The sequence below is a fragment of the Atractosteus spatula genome, chromosome 5 (genome assembly GCF_055471065.1).
Source record: "Atractosteus spatula isolate fAtrSpa1 chromosome 5, fAtrSpa1.hap1, whole genome shotgun sequence".
Classification (NCBI taxonomy): Eukaryota; Metazoa; Chordata; class Actinopteri; order Semionotiformes; family Lepisosteidae; genus Atractosteus; species Atractosteus spatula.
Genome location: NC_142710.1, coordinates 53,911,234 through 53,934,228, shown reverse-complemented (window position 1 = coordinate 53,934,228; position 22,995 = coordinate 53,911,234). Strand labels below are relative to the sequence as shown.

Here is a 22,995-nt window from a genome sequence, read left to right as displayed (position 1 = left end):
AACCACTTCAGCACCATGTTTCCCATAGAGGAGTGAAGGATTGATAAAACCTGCTATCTCAGAAAACAGAGATAAAAATAAAATTGTTATTCTCTGCCTCTTTCCCTACTCCCTTTTTCAGGTTATCCTTTCTGTTCTAAAACAAGACAGATTGTTAAAAGGTATGTTGAAAACAGCAAAGAAAGGACTTTCAATGCCAGCGAGTGACAAACGACTTGTCAAGTGTCTTTACTCAGTTTACTTATTGCTTCATAAATTACCCTGCCCTCTAATGCATTAATCTAAAAAGAACACTGGCCATCCTGCCACCCCTATAACATTAGAATTCACAACTCCATCACATCACTCATATCTTTGCTGATGGGTACATCCATCAAAGCCCATTTAGACACCAAAGAAATGCAGAAGAATCTATCACAGACATTTTTAGGGAAGGTTTTAAGGCAGGTTAGTGTGCCATCTTTATTTGTTTTGCAGTGTGATAAATGCAAACTCTGCAGCTTCCTGCTGTTCACATCATGTAGACAACACAGCAGGGCGAATCGTGGAGACAAAATGCTAACCAGTATAGTATGTTCATGGACTGTGGCACTATTAGATATTAGAGCATTTAAGTCTGGTTATCGATTTGCAGTTCACATCATTTGGAGGCCGCACTGACAGTTGACAGTATACCTTAATGTCTACATAATTGCACTGCTATAACATCACATTTTCCTGATGTCACAAAAGAAATTCAGTTTTGTTGGTATGATACCATGGTGATGAATAGAAATGTCACCATCTGGTAGTATGAAAGTCTTGTCATCATTAATTTAAATAAATGTCGTAGGAATTATGTACTACAAAATGTTTTGTGACAACACTGCAAAACTTCACACATTATATTTTTACAACATTTCATCACAAATGTTGTCACAAGACAACATTTTGTTAAATTGTGAGGACAAGATTGTCAGCTTTGGATGTAGTTAAATTATTTAAAAACTGAGGTACTGAAAATGCCTACAAACATTCTCAGATCATATTTTCCAGCACCATGTAGAAATTTAAATTAAAAAAAAATTCTTAAACAGGCTTTAGAAATGTTAGTATGTTATGTCAAACTACTTTTTCCGGCAACAATGTTGAAAACTGTGTTGAAAACTTTCTTACATGCTATGTCTACAATAACCAAAACATAACCTCCCAGCAACACCAGGAAATGTAAAAAAAAAGGCAAAGTCATCTTCTTCTTTCCTAAACTGATTTTCCACACATTTATGAGCTGTCATGGGCAGTCATGTGATGCCAGCTAAGTAAAAGATTTACCCTGGCATAATTAACGGAACAGTGTATCTTCTTACATTCTAACGCTTGAGTCCAGACAACCTCAGAACAGGTGTCAGTGGGCAAAATATGATATGCAATACACTGATAAACATACAGCAATAAAAAACACACAAATAAATTCAAATAAATTACTTTTTAAAATCTTAGATGGGGAATTTCAACCATTTGTGATCAAGAATGAAAAATAACAAGCTATTTGGCCTCTGACATAAACTGTTCAATGAAATATCTTAAGAGAATTAAAAAGTAGGATTTGTTTTAAAAATATTCCCTGGGACTTATTGTCCATATTTCTGTCCATTACACTGCTTTATAAATGCATGTAATAATAAATATGAGCAACATTAACAAAACAAGGTTAATAATTTTGAACTAGTAACAGTTTGAATCTTAATATTTAACTTAGTTAAACCTATCTCAATTTGAGATTTATTAATTGTGAGGAGGAAAAAAAATTTGTTGTCTTTAATAATAGCTACTGTATATAAGTTTGGAAAAACAGAAATACACATCACCTTCAAGTGGTATTTCCCCACCCCCCAAACAGGGTTTGCTGCTTTTCCAGGCCTTTAAACACTATTCTAGAGAGTCTGGCTCTCACATTCTTGTCAATAAGGTCCCTGGACAGGAAACCGGCATTCAGTAACCCACACCAAACATCCTGTCAGGAAACGCAGCTCTCAATAACACCATTGGTCAGAAGAGCCCTGTTTGGGGTGGAGAGACCTGATGTCCTTGCTTTCCTTTAAAGATAATGACACAGTTTCTATCCCTGTTATTTCACTCCATTTATTGTTGCAGAGTTCCAGGGAACAGGCTTGTAAAGGAAATAATATGCTCCACCTTCAGCAATAGATGTTAGAGTTGGAACCCAAGGAACACTTACGATTAATACAGTATTAACATAACTGTATAGTTAGGGTGGGGTGGTGTATAAAGGTAGTGTGGTATTGTATAAAAGATGGAGTGTTTTGATGGATGACAACAGCACCAGCTCTATTTACTTAGCTTACCTACCATTAAACTGGCTATATTGCAGTTCTTTTTATATTCTTTACGCCCAATGTGTTATGTGCATCCTAAACGCATGTCAGAAAAACCCAGAGGGAAAACAGGCCAGCCTGCCTCATTATATCAGCTCAAGCTATAATATAACAACATTAGCCAGAAGAAAAGATTAAATTTAATTCAGTGGTTTAGACATTTATATGTGAAGGCATGTGTTAGAGTGATAGTCACAGCTTTCCAGATTTAGGAAAGTGAGGAAGGAGGCTTTGCAGAACAGCAAATAATTGTAGGCTTACTTAATTTTTTACTGCACAGTTTTGGTATGTGAGGAACAAATATTCCTTTAAGCAACACTAAGAAAGAAATTCAGGATTCTCCCAAGATATTCAATTTTCTTTTCCCCAACCCAACTAAGTCAGATGCACTACTATTGTTGTCATAAACATTCATATTATCATTATGATTCATAATAATATCATTCCATTTTCTAACAGCTTTATCCAATTCAGGGTAATAGGGATCCCAGAGCTTATCTTGGCAAGCAACAAGCGCAAGGCTGGGTACACTCTGGAGAGGACACCAGTCGATCACAGGGCAAACACACAGACAAACAAACACTTAAACCAGGGCCTATTAACCTACAAGTATGCACTGTGGGAGAAAACCAGAGCAACCAAAGGAAACCCATGACAATATGGGAAAAACACACAAACTCCACAGAAGAACAGACAGCGCCCCAGGAACTGATCCCAGGGCCCCAGGACCATACCACCCCTCGGATCCAACAATCTCTACTACTGTTGCCATCGTTATCCATATTAGCAATATGATTCCTTATAATAATATAACAATACACATTCATTGAATAGCATAGTTAACACCTTTCACCAATCTTTTGCGTACAGTTATTTCAGTTCCAACGAAAACAACTTACCAAGAACAGGTGACGAGGCTGTCTGTTTCTTCTGGAAACCTTCATCAAGGTCCCTTCTTTGACAAAAACCTAAAGATCCCATCAACAAATGTGCATGAGGATATGAGAGAATATGTGAACATACTAGCAATTACACCTAACAGAGTCTAAATGCAGGGATACAACCAACTGGTTTTGAATATTTGTGATATGTATTTGGTGGTAACTGTTGATAATTATTAGAATAGGTGCTTGTCACACTAGGTGTTTCACACATATTTTCTGGGAAAAGAGCCACTGTGAGTCTTGTGCAACACAGAAAATGTTTAACTCAAACCAGAGGTCCATACATAGAGTTCCATTGTTCCATAAAATTATTTTTATTTCATTTATTTCTATCAAGCATGTATTGTGTAACTGTTACTTATATATTAATGAAAAACATGGAACTGATTTTCTGAAATGATTTCCCCAGTAGCTCAACAGAACCCTTCATTCTCAAACAAGCCTTCTTAAGCCTGTGCTCCCTTTTGCTGAGCTTGTTTTGAAAAAACCGTAAGAGAGAGCAGGGTAAACCAAGATTAGGTACATATTCATGTGTTGTTCTTCATTGATTTACATGATGGATTTTTAATTGGAACCTCTTGTTAGTCACATTTTCTAATTATGTTCACCTCTAAAATCACTACTCTAAAAAGGTAATCAGGGCTTTGAAGATCTGCTTAAAAACACACTCCAAGATTCATGAGGGAAAGTATTTGTGTTTTAAAAAGAAGTTTTGATTGCTTCCTGATCATTATTTATATAGTATTCTGTGAGCTTACCACCTGAAAAAGCCAACTAAGTGTGTTAACTGTATTTTCTCAAAACACATCGAACTCTCAGAAAACCTCTGTGTAGGATTTCTGTGAGATAACGTGTTGGACAGCAATATTGGATTGATGAAACTGCGAGCACAGTACATTCTGTCAGCAATTCCCAATATCAGCACCTGCAGGCAGTCTGACAAACTGAGGATTCCAGGTGGTCTTTCTGCCTCTTTAAAAGAAAATCTGTTGATACCCTGGAGGGGCATGGAGTATTTTAATTACATAAAATGTGACGGCCCTGGAATGTTTACAGCAAAAACGGCTCAAAAACAATGTCCTTATCAGTGAGTGCAGTGCTCACCCTTCCCGGTTGAAGCAAGTCCTTTTGGCCTCTAACACTGTATTCAATGTGGACCAGGCGTAGCAAGTTCTCCTGAGAGAGAGAAAAAAGAGCAACATTATTTGTGTGAGTAAGAGACCAGGAAAGAAAGGGAAAGCTTCTGGGAATTGAGTGCAGATTTGTGTGAGAAAGACAGAGGGAGTTGGTGTCCATGTGGGAGTAAGAGATAGTAAGGGGAATGAGGGGGGATGTGGGAGACTGTGGAAAAATATTGTCTCCTCACACTACAGTCTTTGTTATTAAGCACCTGGGGATTCTTAATTACATCATTCCATTCTGCCTACGGCACTTATCAACATGTGGCATGTTAAAGAAGTGAAGCTTATTATAGGCCACATACACAACAGTAAAGCAATTATAAACCCAGGAAAGATATTCTCTCCAAGAGAATTCTTAATTCTATTTTTTTAGATACGCTGTGTTAAAAGACAATAACTGTCTAAAATCATTAAATCTAGAAGACAGCTGGGAAATTTAATTACATAGTAGCCACTTCCATCACACTTTGACAACCACTCCGAGCTTAGCAGGACACTGATTGTTGAACGGGGAACAATCGCTAGTTTCTTCACTGCAGGGTAACATGGAAACAAATGACAGAACAGTGGAGACTCACCCCTTTCCTCATGCTGTCATTGGCTCTGTCTGCAACTTCTGAGACAATAACCAAGGCAGCTGGTAAAGAAAACAGGGGGGATAAAAGCAGGGCATGTTAATAATATACATGTATCCAAGAGGATCTTCGCAGTAACAGAGACACGCCCTCACTGTATTGGGACCTATTCCTAATACACACACAAAGATGGGTTTAAATGTTGACATACTTCATGTAACAAATCTAATATTACTTCTTAAAAAAAGTACCCATGTCTGTTTATTACCTAAACAATTGAACAGTCAGTGATTGAAAACAGTCAACTGGCACCAATGGCAAAAGAAGACACTGGTGCTGTGCCTATGGGGGGAAAACTGAAAGGTTTCATGCAGGCCCTTTAGTGATAAGGAGGCACAAGTACCTTGTGTGTCTTCGTACTCGGCCGAATCTGGAGACAGGTTGTTTAAGTAATCTGAAAAAAAAAGACATGGGTTAAAACCTCAACTCCAGAAGACTATGAGAAATTCAGGGTTACAGGGGAGCCAGAGCCTATCCTGGCAGCAATGGATGCAAGGGAGACAATACACCCTGGTTGGGATGTCAGTACTTCACAGGGCAGACACACAGACACAAACATGCACACACTCACACCAGGGCCAATTTTTCCAGAGCCAATTCATTTACCAGCATGTCTTTGGACTGTGTGGGGAAACCGGAGCACATGAAGGAAACCCATGGGAACACTGAGAGAACATACAGACTCCACGCAGATAGCACCCCAGGTCCCGGATGAACCCAGGGCCCCGGTGCTGAAAGGCAGCACTGCTAAACACTGTGCCTTCATGTTGCTTGCTCCATAAATGTACAATGGTAAATACTAAATATTTGCCAATTCATCCACCTTCTTCCACAGCACCCTCTCACTGCAGGCACAGAGGTCACTGCTGCTCAGAGAACGATGTGCACCCTAGCCCATTCAAGCCCATCCCAAGTCTGGTGTCACTGACTTTTTGTGAGCCCTGCTCTAGTTAATCCTGCTCAAAGCTGGCTACTGACACAGCCCAATCTCAGCTCTGTGATGCCGGACATGTAGCACCATCTATTGAAACCAAATCCGGATTTTTTACAGCTGCAGTAGGAACACAACATTTCATTTATTAACATTTCCATAAGTCTCACTGCACAGGACACAAGAGAACAACCGCATACTGACCTGTGAGGAGCATCCGATACTGCAGGATCCGTACGATGACTTTCAACAGCTGGTGTTGCAGGCTGACATTGCCACATGCTGGGCTTTGCTGCTCCGGAGCAGAGAGGAATGAAGGGAATAAGTCATTTCTCTGCTGTTTTAATAAAAAAAAAATCCTCCATACAGGGCAGGAAATCGCTTTTGTAAGATTTGTTTCAAATACTGTGATGCAAAGCAAGACAATTAACCAAATTAAAGGACAACGTTTCTTGTGATGATGTTTTATAGCACTACACAATCCACCTTCGCACAGAACAAAATCAGAACATATAAATAATCACACTCATTTTTATTCTATGTATTGAACAACCATTTTGTAATGCACTCAGCATGAATGAGTGCTGTTACCAAGATATTCCAATTTTGTCCTGCATGTGATTTTTTGTGCTCAGGTATCCACCTTAGATGAACAGTTTTAAAATGTTGTGGAATCTTGCTTATAGTTCTTCTTTTTTATTAAATCAAACTCAAGAAACCTCTCTAGCAGTGTTGTACTGTAAAATGCAATCACAACCTAAATTGATTCTGACATGCCTTCATAAATATTGTCATCCCAGAGCCCACAGCAATAATTTCTGCACCAATCTGCAATTGTGATTAAAAGATTATTGAATTAACACATGAAGCAGTTTCCCACAATCTAGCCAGTCTCACAATCCAATTAGGCTGCTCCTCACAGTAACCACAGGTTTATAAAGTAAAAATTGCTACCTCTAGAAACACTCTTTTTATACTTCAAAAAGACATTGATCTCAATTTAATGCTTGGGGGGCCTGAAGATCTGACACTAATGTAGAAGAATGTGTAGATAACAAGAAAATTGTAAAAAGGACATTTACATGTGTCAAAACAAGTATAAGTAGAAATTTGGATATCTTTATGATAATGTATTTTATTACTAAATGAAGGAAATAGTGCTTTGGTTGTCACCAGTAGAAGCAGATTAAAAATGGAGGGAAGGATGACTGCAAAATAGTGTAAAAATGATTTACAGTTTATGTTTTAGTGGGTATACATCATAAGATGGTTTCACAAAATGGACTATGTATTTAAAAAACACACAGTAACAGTCTTATTGTTACAAACATTAATATGACTAAAGATGCATGAGAAATCTATGTACAAGACCAAACATAAATGAGCTGTGGACAAAAGTGAATTCCACCAATCCTTTATTCTTCATTCCACAATTGCCTCTGCTGCCTCCTGTTTACATTTGATATCCCTGATACACCCTGTATTGACAGTATGATTGGTCATCCAGAATAATCGTATTGACGCATCCCTATTTATTGATACAACAGCTTTCCTGTGTGTACAGTGTAAAGTGCAATACAAGTGACATTTATATCAAGACATGTGCCAGATATTTCAAAAGCAGACTAAGTAGTATTATAAGTATGTACGTAGCATGTAGCAGTATTGTATGTACTGGAGTATATAGCATTATTATGTACAGTAGTATATATGTAGTAGTACTGTATAAACTGGGGAATGTAGTATTATTATGTAGTATATATGTGTATGTGCTAAAGTATGTAACATTATTAATATGCAGTATATACAGTATGCAGTATTGTACATACTGGAGTATGTAGTATAGCAGTGTTGTGGGGAGTCCAGGATAAGGTGAAAGACAAGTGTTAGTGTATAAGAAGAAACAAGCTGGTGGTGACTAAAGCTTTGCAAATCAATGCAACATTGAGCAAGAAGTTAAACACAAGCATATGCAACATTTTGATTAAATGAATCATAAGGCCGCAACATCTCTAACCAGGAGAGCAGAGGCTCTCCTTCGCTGTCCTCAGGACGACACTTGCAATATGTGGTCAGATGTGTTCCCAGCTAATCATATTGCAGGCGCTTCCCTATTGCCTTTTCTACAGCTCTGTCACCCTGGCAGGGCCACGACAACTGCTCTTAACACAATCAGAGGCAGCCGGGGTGCACAAAAAGAAAATGCAATGTAAACACAACTGTACATAAACCGGCTTTAATTCCATCAAGGGCTTCTGGTGATAAGATAAATCAAACTGAAGGTGTATCAATGTCACCAGCTCCTCCAAAATAGAATTAGAGTCCATTACCATCCTGCTTTATTCTTCCTGTTATAAAGAAATAACAATAGGGAGCAGAGATGGATTTCCAAATGAACTGATGGCAGTTTTTCTTTCACAGTGACCTTGCTTTGAAAGAAGCACATTTCATGTCATTCTTACACATCTTTTCTCTTCTGGCCCTGGTTTCAATAACAAATGTTCAATATCGTCTGTTTGGTCAGTTGGTTTTCACAAATAAATGCTAAAATACACTGCAGGAATTATTTTATTGGTCAATTGCAATTATGTTTTTTTTTTCCTGTGTCACCGGCTAACTGTGTTAGATTTTCCTAAAAGAGACAAATGTGGTGGCCGAGAAACATTAAAACTTACATAATAAAACTTGTCTTTAAGGCGTATGCTTCAGTGCATTGGCAAACAGAGTTACAGTATAATGAGCCCCCATGATTAGCACAGACCTTTTGCTTCAAATGGCTTCCATAGACTAATCTATTCTTTCCATGTCTTCTAGATAGCTGGAAGTACTACAGTATAACAAGTACAAATGGCACTGCTGCACATGCAGCACTGATTACATAAATCACAGGCCTCATCTGACAGTGATATATAGAAATCCCTTGCTTCCTGTATCTTATCAGGGTCTACTACTGTTCTACACAGCAAAGCCTTATGCCAGAACTAATAAGGACTATTTTTTCTAGCAAAAATACAACTCTGAATGTGTCTGTTTTATATTTACTGTATAATGAGTCTAACATGAAAACACATGTAAGTAATCTAAATTAAAATCCACTTGTTTTATAGAAGAGTATGGTATGTACTGCTTTGGATAAATATTTTATTATTCATGCTCAAATTATACACTTTATACACTAAAATCTAAGATATCAAAACTATAATTTGTTTTAAAATTCTCCTCAAATACCTTTGAACAGGAGCTGTTTTCATGCCATGTTTTTCAAAATGTTTTTTGACCAACTGAAAGTTTAAAAATAAACATATCTATCTTTTAGAAGCATACTTTACAAATCATAGGTTGTTGAAGAAGCCTGCCAAGTTTCAATTCAACTTGTACAGCAGTAAACAAAAAGAAGATTTTGAAATAGCTCTCAAATAATTCAGTCAGACCACCATCTAAGGTGATACAGGGCCTGAATTTTTATCACAAAGATCGTGGCTTATCTGTCCCCATTACATCTTCAAGTAAGAAGGTTACAGTGTTTGAACATAAGCAAAAGAAAAATGAAGAATGCTCCCAAATTTCTTAGATACCCCATCAAAGTTATCAAATTTCAACTAGGACCAGTAAAGAACTCATAAGCAATGCCAGCGAAATTGAGGCAGGCAGGCTGACCAAAGAAAAATCACCAGTTTCCTTACACTGAGGATCCAGACTGACTGGATGTTGTGCTTCCAATGACACTCAGAGAGTGAAACATAGTTGTTTTCAGAAACCTGCATTCTTGCATTTTACCATGAACCATGTTCTGCAATTTTCTCAGCTTTCACTTTGGAATGCTAAACTGCCATTCAATGTTTTAAGAACAAGCCTGTCACCTAGTTTCCTGAACGAGCACAAGGAAATATACAAACTCCTCAGTCCATTGATCGAATAATGAGTGGAAGGTCAGCCCTGCCCTACAATGCATGAAGAGGAGTGCTATCAGTTGCTGTAGCTGGGCTGGAGGAAGCCTGCATAAAACAGAACAGATTGAAGGCACTAAATGATGTCCAGGACTGCTGTTGTCAAGATGACCACAAATAAGAAAACGACACAGAAACCAAAGAGAATGTGTGGTCCTCAGGGACCTGAGTCTGACACCAACCAGTGATGGGAAGACTGAGAAAAGGAATCAGATACTGAGCAAAATGGGAAAAGAAAGGGACACCAGTGAAGACTGTTCTGCACCTGAACTTTTACTTTAAAAAAATAATTCAGGTGGGTAGCTGCATCAGCATGCGTAGGCTGCAAAGGAACAAGTAATAGGTTTATTCCATGCTGAAAAAAAGAAGAAAGATAACACAACGTTTCGGTGGTGGAGCCTTTGAAGGCCTTGAAGGCTCCACGGCCGAAATGTTGTGTTCTCTTTCTTCTTTTTTTCAGCATGGAATAAACCTATTACTTGTTCCTAAAAAAATAATGTTTGTTTAGCTAGGGCCAAGAAGCAGGATTGCTGCTCAGGTTCTGTCAGTAAAAGGTAAATTAATTTGAAAAAGTACTGGTGATATTCTGTAAATGTTCGAAAGAGAACCGTTTGTTTCAGTTTACTCCTGTGTCTGAGTGTACCTAGCCTCAGCCTGTACAAACCATAGTACACAATCCCCAGTGATGCTACAACACTTACACCCTAATCAATCAGAGCTTCTAGAGTTTCACCAGACCATTGGTGCAGCATGGGGTCATGAAACCAACCCAAACCACCATGAAACAGCATTTACTGGGAAATGGCAAGAAATCAGATAATGCCTGTGGGAAAAGTTCTTAAATGTCTCCTTTTTTTAGAAGTTAACACTTTTTGATTCTTTCTTTAGCTAACAGAAGCACTGCATCCACCTTTGGGAAATAACCATTGTTCGGTGGCCTTTTTCGATCTTTTTATTCTTGAAGTTCAAGTTCTGCAGTCTGACCTTTCAGACTTGAATCAAGCCGGTCTCAATTCACCTCAATAATCAATACAAGCACAATACACTCTGAAGATATGGATCTTTTCTTCTTTGCATACATAAGCTTAAAATGCCAGTCTTTATTAAGGTGCATCATCATAGCGTGTCGCAATATGGTGGATTTAGACCTCTCATTTTGCCTGTTTATCTTGCAATTGAGCTGGCTTGCTAAATATTCCTCAGTCTAAATTGATCTTTTACAATATGTGAAGTGATCAACAAAGGTTTAAATGATCAAGTTAATAAACCCAGGCTTTACAACTCTTCATTCAAATAGTTCATGTTACTTTTCCACCTCATTTATTTAAAAGCCTACAATCCAGCCTGACAAACGTACCTCAAATTGTTTGACAACAAGAGAGAAAGCCAGAGATTTCTGACAGCACTCCTCCAGCAGGGCCATGTTCCTGTCATACTGGGTGATGTATGGGGTGAAGATGTTGAACTGCAGCCTCCGGGAAAGCAGGACATCAGCAACCCTCTGATATTCCTCCCTGAAGGGAGATAAACCAAATGATGGCAACTGAATAGAGCGCCAATGACAAGGTATTCACAAAAGATTGCTTTCTAACTGTGTCATACATAGTGGGATGTCAATAATCGTCATGAAAATATGACATTTTCCAATATTTAAGCCTTTAAAGTATAATTTAATCTCTTATCACTCTTGTTCAACATTAGGGCCATTTCCACCTTTGTCAAAGGATGCTACTTTTTACAAATTAAGATATTCTCTTTATAGAACATTTTACATGAATTAATGTTACATTCATATAATTGATTTCATTTTTTATAGTTGAAATGGCATAGGCACGTCCTGGAAATTTTAAAAACAAACCTTTCTATATAGTTGAAGAAGACTCTCAAGAATAAGTCTCCCATGTAGCATAGAATTAATATTTAAATCTGACACCCTTACTCAACCCGCAATTAAAGTTTTTATACCGCAGAACTGTGGTAGAGATAGTCATGAAGGCTTCGGCAATGCACTCAAGCTACAGAAAGTTTTCACTACCAGTTATGAAAGACCCAGTTCTGTGGGATCTCCAACGAAAAGAACTAAAACATTTGATGTATCTGAAGTATAGATTTGGGGGCAAAACGGCATATTACACATGCACAACCTACAAACACGGTTTATTTTTCTGAGCTCATGTGCTGGTCAATGGTACTAGATGCTACTAGAAAAGGCTGGGTGGGAGTGGGGCCTCACTGACCAGTTTGCGATTCGGGCCTCCAGATCTGAGAGGATGTCCTGATGGAACTGGTAGATCTGTGGCAGTTCGCTGAGGATCTCGCACAGCTTGTCCTCCTCCAGCACCGGGTCTCCAGCCTCGGTCACTGCACTCATGACTGCGTCTCTGAAATCCTGCGAAAACAACCAACTCAAGCTGATGTTCCCATGTGTCCAGGGCCATCGAAAGAATTGTATTCCAATGTATGCAATAAATTTGTGAAGGTTTTGGTGAGCAAAAACAAAACTAGTTCATATTAACAGACCTTTTTTTTGATTAACCTTCTCAAGATTATTTCCTGTCCCACCATGGATTAAAAAAGAAGTCTCTATATCAGAAACCTTTCTTATGAGTTGTCTTAAGAATGTTTATTTTTCTAATTAAGATATATTCATTAGAGTATTGACATCTTCAAGAATAAACGGGTTGCTTACTAAAAAAAAAAACTAAAAAAAAAAAACAATTCTCAAAAAAAAGATTGGACAGACATTTCCAAAGTGTTATTTTGAAGAAATCAGTGTAACTTAAAAGCTTCAAAATCCATATAAATTGAAAGTAACTTCACTTCCTGTAATCTTTAATGTCAACACATAAAGGATATTTTCAACACTTTGGAAACCTCTTAACATGAATAGAGCTGCAGAATAATTGAAGATGCTGGCATTCAGTTGTAGCAGGCCGTGATAATCAAATATTATCCTCAAAGGCATTAACCAATTTAGCCCCGCAGATTTATTCAGAGTGAACCATGAAACAAAAAAACAGACAGCACAAATAGAGACTGTGTGGAAGCGAGTTTAAAACTGAGAATATGTGGCATTTTTTATGTACAAAGATATGAGATTATGAAACAAACTACACAGCCATATTGTAGAAACCTATACCGTGGTTTCTTTCAAGAACGAATTGGATGAGATCCCTGGATCAAATGCAGTAATTACTAACTACTAAATAGCCTACATACAGTAGGTCGAATGGCCTCCTCTCATTTGTAACTGGTCTTGTGCACTTGTTTATTATGTACAGTAGGTAGGACTGATCTTTCAATGAGTAACATTAATCTACCCTTAAATTCAGTTTTTGGTTTAAAGATGATAATCCCTGAAAAATGAATACTTTAACCATTAGGAGACTACAACAGAGAAATCCACAGCCAATACATAATATATAAGAATATATATATGAAAATTAATGAGGAAAAACTCTGTTTGGTTTAGTGACTAGTCAGTACAATTAACAACCAGTATGGTGAACTTTGCTGGTAGAAAAATGCAGATTTCGAAGAATGCTCCACTATCACACTGCAGTTGAAGTGTAGTCACACAAAACAGAAACTACAAAAAATGTCCTACAACATCAAGGAAGAGAAAAGTAGTGTAACGCCTGCTCTTCAGATAAAAAACAATATAACTTTGCTTTGGCCAAAAGTGGGAAAGTGAATGACCAATTTAGATTGAAATATTAAAACAGTGATGGTAGAAAACCCTCTAACATAGTGCTTTATCTTTTTTAATCCTCTGTGGCTGAAAGGTGATCCTCCTATGACATTTTTCCAAATTACCCTTTGACCCCTATAAAATCAGTCATAGAGGAGACAGGTCTCACATTCTCATATCGTGTGGTGGACCATCAGGATGCACATACTCAAACACTATGGAGGGGAAGGCAGACATAACCGGCCCAAGCTGTGATGAAAACTCCCTCACCCACAGCCCCTATCTCTCTGCCTCGGCCCCCGTCAGAGTGCCTGTCCTGCTCAGAGCTCAGCCCTGCGCTTGGTCTCATAAAGAACTATGAAGAGACTACAGCTGCTCCAGCTCTGACTCAACGTCATAATCAGCCCTTGTCCAGCACCAGGGGTTGTAAGACTCTCCCGCCTTATTATTTTGACAATTTAATAAATCATTTTTTTGTTTTTAGCAAGTGGCCTATTGTCTACTTCTGTGGACAGGCCTTTCATGAGAGGTGCAAATTATTTATAATCCAATACCATTTTCATCTCACAGCATTACTGTAGCTGGAAAACACGTTCAAGGAAATAAACTACAGAAGATGAAGCACTTCAGAAGAAAAGGGTCTTGTGCAGATAAGCCTTCCAAATTTAAGATTAAATAAAGTATTCCTAATGTTACACTGAATTAATTTGAGTATGTATATGTTAATCATTTGTAAAATGACAAACATAACAAAACATACATTTTAAAAAAATAATAATTGTAATAGTTTTTCTAATCTTGACATTTAAATGAAAAATGTTGGGTAGTTTCTGTCAAAATTATAACCTATATAATATAATGCAACACATTTGCAGTTGATATTGTATTGAACATTTCAAATTCTGGGACAAAATGGATGGTCTTGTTATAACCTGTCAACAAACGTCTTTGTTTTAAACTGTCAATAAACAATCTATTAACATATTATTAACAAAGTTACAAAGAACTCTAACAAAAACAAATGGAACTGCACAGAAGCCTGATGGTTAGAAGACATTAAAAACTACTAGAATTCAGAAAATACCAAAATGTAAGGACATAATTTATTCAAATAATCCTAATACGTTGTTATATTATTGTCAGGGTACACTTAATAATAACACCTACAGTACTTCACTGTACTTGTCTCCACATTCTGTAAACATTAGATCTCTATTCAGTGTGTTTTTGAGAAACACCCACTCAAAACCAGAACTTCACTTCCCAATTGGGAATGGGTGGAAAGTCTTTGTATTTTGTTATTTCATATTAAACAATAGAACAATGGCAAGCATGTTTGCTTCAGAATATCTCCAATGGTGGTCTTTTGCTGCCATGTGAAAGTAATGTTTTAAACTATCGATGGTCTGTTTCCCTTGAATCATGTATACCCTTAAGATGTCTATTTGTGAGGGCTGCACATGATGGACAATTTACTCTGAATCAGGAAGTGCTAAATGTGGTTGTTTAATTTCCTACAGAGTGAGTGAAAAGTGGAGCAACTCAGAAGAATGATGGTGAGACAAAATTTTCTGCGACATTGCACGTGCTTGACTCTGAAATGGAGACATCTTCACCCCTGAAAATGTTATAGAGTGCTAAGGCAGGCCAAGGTTCCCCGTGTGAGTCGAATGGAACTGAGTAAGGGATTCTCCCTGTGTGAGGGCCAGCCTTCCTCAATGTTAGAATCCTTCCTGCGTGATTCCTGCTCAAGAGGCAGCCAGTGTTTGCACAGCAGTGGAGCTGATGTGAAAGTCAGCAATAACCAACAGGTTTAATCAGCCCAGATGAGCAGCGGTAATGATTGCATCATGTCTTTCAGCAGATGTGCACTTTCTTTGACTTCCTTTTGTTTTCATTCTCTCACAGATGGTTTCTCCTGACCTGTGCCTAGCCTTGCTACAAAGCCCTCCCAGACAGCCAGATGCATATAATGTAGAACACAGTTCCAAAACCAGCATCCGATTTTACAGCTTTCCTCAAAGTCTTTTCCACCATGAACAATTGTACAGACATTTATGACATTAAAGACATTTATGAATCAAGGTCTTTTCCTTCTTTCTTGTTCTGTGAATCCTTTGCTGTGATTGCTCAGATTGCTCTGTGTTTTGCCTAGTGGATTTAATTCAAAGATCTCCATAATTCACACTATAATATTGTCATGTTTCTAAACATTAAATTCTCTGTTCCTGTGAACTCTGTACTACTGTCAGCTATAATCAGATTTACTACATTCAAACAGAAGTTGCCAGCGGAAAACGTTGCTTTGGCTTCATGCTAGAGACTCTCTAAACTAGGTACAGAAACTGTGATGGAACAGCTCATTTATTTTCTTAGTAGTTGAATTAATAAAGAGTGATCTTACTTTTTTTAAGGATTACTTTTTTTTCTGCCTATCAAAAACATTATTCATTGTAATCACTTGCCATTCCATGCCAATTAAAATTAAAATGTGAAGAAGTTGTGATAGAGAAGAGAATGTTAAAAGAAATGTCAGTAAAATTATTTTCAATGTGTTTGTGACTGAACGTGTCCTAAAAATGGTTAAATCATACTACTTCTAAACAATTATAAAAAGAGAACTTTAGTATTTTTTCTTAGGGCGAGGATCACATAGCAGTTAAATATGATCTATTGGCAAGAATACTATCAATGTTTTGACACTTATGAAATTAGCATCTACTTCCCAAATTTCCTATAAGAAAGGGTATAATCTGTAAACTGTTTCGTATCATCTGATTGTTTTGTTGCCCCAGTTACTATGACATTTTTCCTTTGTCCTTCATTTCCTTCTCTTGTCTTTTCTGTAACATCTGGGTGTTACCTATGTCAGCTACTGTATGTGAATCCAAAAGACAAACAGTCATCAAACTACATAAACATTTACCACATCTTTATATTGTTTATAATGTTTATATTTCACTTTGTTCTTGTGGGAAGAGATGTGGGTAAACATCAAGGTTCACTAGGATAAAAGGATTTTAGTTCTCTAGTTACAAGCCATTTTTATAACCTTAATTTTAAGTCCAGTCATTATGAGAATAAAATTTTGGTGTTATGTGAATAATTTCTGACATACATACTATACAGAATAAAATCAGACTGGAATTGGCTTTGGGCTTTGTTTAAAAAAAGGGCTACTTTAGTGCATGGAAATTATGTAGGTGTTGAAATGTGTTAGCAATATTTGGATTTAAAAATATTTGTCACTACAGTAGTTTTAAATGAAGGTATGATTACAGACATGTGGAATGGCATTACTATAAACATGAATTGGGTGGATAAGGGCTTTATTGAATTTGATATCCATGTGTTCCTTTGGGGTCATTATTTAGACAGGGTTAGAATAAATTTAGGGATTTTATTTTTTACAAAAAGAAAGTGTATAAAATATTTGATATTCTGTAATATCAAATACAGAATTCCTTTTGAAATTTTAACATTTGATATTTGAATATGTTTTCTGAGACATTAAAAGCCATATTGTGACTACATGATAATTAAAACATATGGTACCTTACGTTGCTGTTCAACTTGATGCTTGAGCATTGTATATCTGTATAACCCGTCTTTTTCCCAGTCGAGTATTAGTGTATACCTGTATTACACTATAAAATGCATGTGAAAACACGTACTGGGTCTTATGATAACACTGTTTGCCACTGCATTATTAGTGAGTGGGAAAAACGCAAAACAGTTTATGTTTCCAAAAACAGAGTTAAAGCTTCAATAGGAAATGTTGTTGAGCTCAAAATCCACCTTTTTGTATAAAGACAAAAGGTGCTACTGCAGGTCTATGTACAGTATGCATACATACAGTACAGACTTGTACATTCAATTCAATACAACCTAATAGCCTTCAATTCTCTTGTGATGAGAAACTGTCCTTCTGACATTGCAGAATTGACTGTTGTCTGGTTTGTAGCTAGGATGTTCCTAAACAGGGGTTCTCCAGACTTGTCCTGGAGGGACACAGTTTTGCAGGTTTTCATCTCAGCAAAATGCTAATTATTGGCCTAAAGGGATAATTTCCATTCTTTTACTTTCTGCATTTTTTGCTCTAACACAGACAGTAATGCCACACATTCATACATACTACAAACGTCATGCTACTACAAACGAAATGCTATCTATGTGACTGACACGTTATTAATATCACTAAATTGTGAGTTGACTTGACCGTGTAATAATGCCTACTAAATGGTACTGTAAAGGTTTCTTTCATTTTAGAATTCTAGCATGTTATTTCTGTTCGCAGACATCATCTTTTGGAGTTGATGAACTAGTAATTGAGAATGTGAATGGAACATTTAACATCTAGGGATTTAAAAGCCTAAGACAGTGAAAGGACTAATCCAACCAGACAATTCTTTTCTTATCTAAAACAAGCTGAATGAGATCCACAGATCACTCACATACTAGTAACCAGTTATGATCCAGATGGTCTCTTCTCACTTATATCCTTTTTTGAATTCTTAAATTCCTATGAAATGAATACTATTAATTCCAATTCCTCATTTAGTGTAATAATACTGTTCAGCAAGTATACCAAGTAGCACCAAGGCATTTTTCATGTAAACTGTTGCTGATAAAAACAGGCTAATCCATTTCAAGTAATTACTAATTCATAGTACACCACAGTATCTAGACACAATGCAAAAATGTAAAACTTAAAAACAATACACAAGGATTTTTCATAAAGTAGACATATGAAAACATTTGATATTATAATTTGTTTCTATTAAGTAATTAAAAGGTAGGACTAAACACTACGATCCTTAAATCAAGTAATATGCTTTAAAAAAAAAATTAAAATTAAAGCATCCCAGCATAATAAATGTAAGACCTTATGCATTATAAAATACATAATCCTGCAAAAAGCAATCAAATTCAAGCATATTTATAACCTCTGTAACCAGAATCATGATGCTCAAGGTTAATTCTCAATGTTACATTTTTTATCTTATGTACAAGATATTAAAAAGAGCTTTAAAGAGGACATAGCACATGGTTTAATCCTCATCAGATTTACAAATGTAGCCTTGTAAATTCAGGACACTTGAAAGAAAAAAGTCAATTCTAAAAGTAACAGCTAGAAAGACACTAACTTCCTTTCACTAGGATTAGCCTTTCACAGGGTGATGTAACTCTGTGCACTTCTAGGTTTGCAAATAATATTGATGAGAATTAAGACTTAAACAGCTAAAAAGAAACTTTATTTCACCTTTGCAAAACCATTCATTAAGTAATTTATAAAATGTTGCACCTTCATTTGTGTAATTAAAATAATAATCAGGATTAAAAGTAATAATTTAGACATCTTAAAAAACGTGAAACTTCAAAATGAGAAAAATCAAGTCAGGCTGATGCAGAGACGATATGTGTCTTTATTAGTGCTTGGACTAGATAAATCTGAGGTTATTGAACAAGATCTTTTGACAGCTTATCGGTCTGCCTGATACATTTACAGACCATGTTTGGAGACCTTGTCTTATTGAGCAGAAACCCAGTATATTAAACTATCACTCTGGGTATAGCTTATCTTTCATCCTGTCAGCCACTAGGTTGAGATACATAGACCTTTTGGCACTCATCTAATGAGAACTAATATGGGTCTCTTTCTGTCATGAAGGGTCACCCCAGGCTAAGGCTAACACCTCACAGCCAGACAACAAGCATTTCAGACCATATGAGTCTTGTACCAATGTCCTTTCTGGCAGACTTTTTTCTTGCATTTCAACTAAATGATCCTGTATTCTTTGGAATATTCTCACTTCCTAACATGTTCACGACACCTCATATGGTCTTGAACAAATTTAAATAATGTTTCCCTTACAAATGCTTATGCTTACTGTATATATAGTAACTATTATAATTTCAACTTGCAAGTTTGTAATGTTCGATTGTTCAACCACATGCTGATTACAAAGGTGTCACAAAGGTAATTATTCTGCACTGTCCAGCTACCCAATTGGGAAGATTTAAACAATACAGAAAGAGTGAATTTCATAATATGAAATTTAAAATCTGACTTCAAAACTAAGCATTAACGTTATATGTATGCGAACGCTTCACAAAGTGTTTGAAGCATAAGCTCACAGAATCACAGATCCTCAGAGCCTTTCAGTTGTATCACTAATGATTTTGAAAAGCAAGCCTTTTTCTTGTCATCAGACAAAACATTCAAATAAATGAGCCTCAACATGTTTTTACCGTAGATCATGATTGAATTAGGAATAATAACTAAATGAAAGAAAAAAAACGTTTTAGAATATTCTTTTGTGAGACAATATACCAATACATGGAAAAAAGCTTACCTATATTCTATAATCCTAGTTATATTCTGATAAAAAAACTCAATGTGTCTATTTGTTGTAACACATTTTATACTGTAAAGTATCTTGTTTCATTCAAATTCACACTTACACCCAATTTATTGGTATTTCATTTATGAAAATTATCTTGAGAAAACACAGGCTGTTTGTATTTTACCTGGGCTAGACAGCTCAACTCTTGTCTCATTGGTTTTCTGTGAAGAATGACTTGACCTTTTCTTTATACAATTGCTAGGCGTCATAATCAGATCTGTGGGCATACCAGTCATCACACTACAAGGAACTTTGACGCGGACTCATAAAGGTTAAACAAACATAAGGCATTACATATGTTGTATACGACTGTCTAACTCACTGCTTACAGCCCACTTCATCACAGTGAGGAAATTCGTTCTGCTGAAAAAACACTGATAAAGCTCACTCTTACCATGGGCTGGCCTCTACAGGCTAGGAGAGAAACATTCCTTGAAAGAATCTCCAGATCTACCAGGGGCTAAATAATGCTGCACGGTACATTACACTACTGGTACCATTGCACAGCTCAAGCATTTTAGACAATGCTGCCTGTAATTTTAACTTCATTCAATGGCTATGTGGGAGTTCATGCATATCTGATGGCCCATCTTTGAAGGTTATACAGTAATTCAGGAAATCATTATACTTGCTTTTATTTTGCAAATTGTGTTTTCATGACCAGCACCATTTTGGAGGCATTTCACAATCTGAAGAGATTGCAACCAGAACAGTTAAGAGGTATAGAAGTTTAGAAAAATACATTATTCTTAAAAATTATATAAAGAAAGTAAAATCAAGTAACAAACAAGTAATGAACACGTTTTTTTAATGTAAACATCTATAGGTCCAGAGCTAAATACTGTATGTCATTATTTGAAGTTCAAGCATATAATGGGAAGTGTATGCATTTACAACAGGCTTATGAGAATGATTGCAATTAAAGAAAAAACTTCAATGGGAAAGTTCCATGGTATTTTCATCAGTCATACCTGGTAGGGGAACACAGATCTGTATTCACTGAAAACAAATACTTCTATATCATGCTTGTGTTTCTGGATAAGAATAACTATCAATGAAAAAATCCTACCCCATCAACAGAAATTTTGTACAAAACCAACATTTGTACTGAGATCATTCTATCTTACAGAATAAAAAAACGAGACCAAGACTATGAGGAATATGAGATGATTGGTGTTGGATGGTGAACAGTACAAACTAAGATCTGTAATACAATTATCGGTTTGAAATGGCAAGATCCAAAATACCCAAGCAAACAAATTTAGGCACTGGTGCTCTTAGATGCATGAGTACAGTACGTATGCTGATTCTAAAAAACAGTAAGATTTCCTAACAAATGGAGTTTGTAATTAAAATGTGAGAGCAGATGCCTAACATTGACCAAACTAAGTAAAAATGTGGGGAACAAACATTGTTTTTCCAGTTACTAATTTGCATCTCTCCCTCCACCCTGTCATTGTCCATTGTTCCCACAGTCAGGCAGGTTCATGCCAGTTGTCTCTCCGATCGTTATGGCTTTCAGTCATTCAATACTAGACTTAGTTCTAAGTTGTTTAAATACTTTCATTAACCCTTTATTAACCCACACATGAGATTAGTAGATCTTAAAAATAGATAATAAAATATTCAAAAACAACGTGGTAATATTTCTAAGGTGTACTGACCAGTTTATTATCAAATCAATTTGTGTTTACAAGCTGCCCTTTTCACAAAATATATGCTCTACAAACATTGTCATTAATTTATTCCAATGGTATCTTAAAACATGCAGCTTTAAAGTACACATCCTGTACGCATTGGCCACAAGGACTCCAGCTGATAAGCTCAAGTTTTATTTGAGAATGATCATTATGACGTGTGTGTTTCAGCCGTTTCTTTACCTTTAAGAAATCTAGATAGTGTGTCATTGTAGATATTGCACAAACATGTTTAATAAGTGTTTGGTTGTAATATGTCTGGAATAATACTGGAAGTGAAGAAGGATTTCTGTCTGTAGCTAAGACAAATGTTTGCCAGCTTTCTGTGCACCTGAGGATGTATGCCTGTGAACAGCATTAGTAGGAGAAAGTCACCTGACAGTACATCAGATGCCTCTCTGTGTGCAGGTCATGACCCTTTCTGTCCTGCATGGACCCAGTCCCTCCTGACACACAGCAGAAGGAATACGAGACAATGGAGGATTTGTCACCCAGCAGAGCAGAAAACCCCTAAAGACTTGTCACCGAGCTCTTAGATGACAGTCGTATAATTGCTTTAAATTGTGCCCTGTGGTTGTTTTTAATGCTATGGCTCAGACAAAATAGAATATAACAATTACTTTGCAGGTTAAAAAGAGCGCAATGATGGCTATAATTGCCAGAGATATCGCTTTAGAAAGCTCCTATCAATCAATATAATTAAACTCTCCATTGCTGAATGACCTGTTAGACAGGTGAGTCTATTACACTGCTACGTATTGGCTCTTTTACCAATCCTATTAACCTCATGGTACAATAACTTAGCAAATATATTCCATCCATCTATCTGTTTTATAACGGCCTCTATCAATTCAGGGTCATGGGGGAGCCAGAGCCTATCCCGGCAAGTAATAACATCCAAGGTGTACAAGGCAGTGTACACCTTGGATGGAATGCCAGTCCACTGCAGGGCAGACAGACCGAAATTCACACATTCACACCTAAACCCAATATTCCTGGAAGTCAATTAACCTAACGGTATGTTTTTGGACTGTGGAAGGAGCCTGGAGTGCCAGGAGGAAATCCATGCAAAGAAAGGGAGAACATACAAACTCCACCCAGATAGCTTCCCAGGCCCATAATTTAACCCAGAGCCCAGCACTGAGTGGCAGTAATGCTAACCACTGCGCCATGGTGCCACAACATGT

At 36.8% G+C, this 22,995-nt stretch overlaps 1 protein-coding gene across 1 annotated transcript in view; it reads right to left on the bottom strand.

Annotated features, from left to right (window-relative positions):
• fgd5b (FYVE, RhoGEF and PH domain containing 5b) overlaps nucleotides 1–22,995 on the bottom strand; it is a 69,037-nt gene that overhangs the window by 11,628 nt on the left and 34,414 nt on the right. Inside the window, exons 6-12 of the mRNA XM_088917372.1 lie at nucleotides 12,251–12,402; nucleotides 11,371–11,527; nucleotides 6,271–6,358; nucleotides 5,479–5,529; nucleotides 5,079–5,137; nucleotides 4,424–4,495; nucleotides 3,275–3,343 (exon numbers count right to left, since the gene is read on the bottom strand). Of these exons, the coding sequence (XP_088773498.1) occupies nucleotides 3,275–3,343; nucleotides 4,424–4,495; nucleotides 5,079–5,137; nucleotides 5,479–5,529; nucleotides 6,271–6,358; nucleotides 11,371–11,527; nucleotides 12,251–12,402 (648 nt within the window). The remainder of the gene's footprint in view (nucleotides 1–3,274; nucleotides 3,344–4,423; nucleotides 4,496–5,078; nucleotides 5,138–5,478; nucleotides 5,530–6,270; nucleotides 6,359–11,370; nucleotides 11,528–12,250; nucleotides 12,403–22,995) is intronic.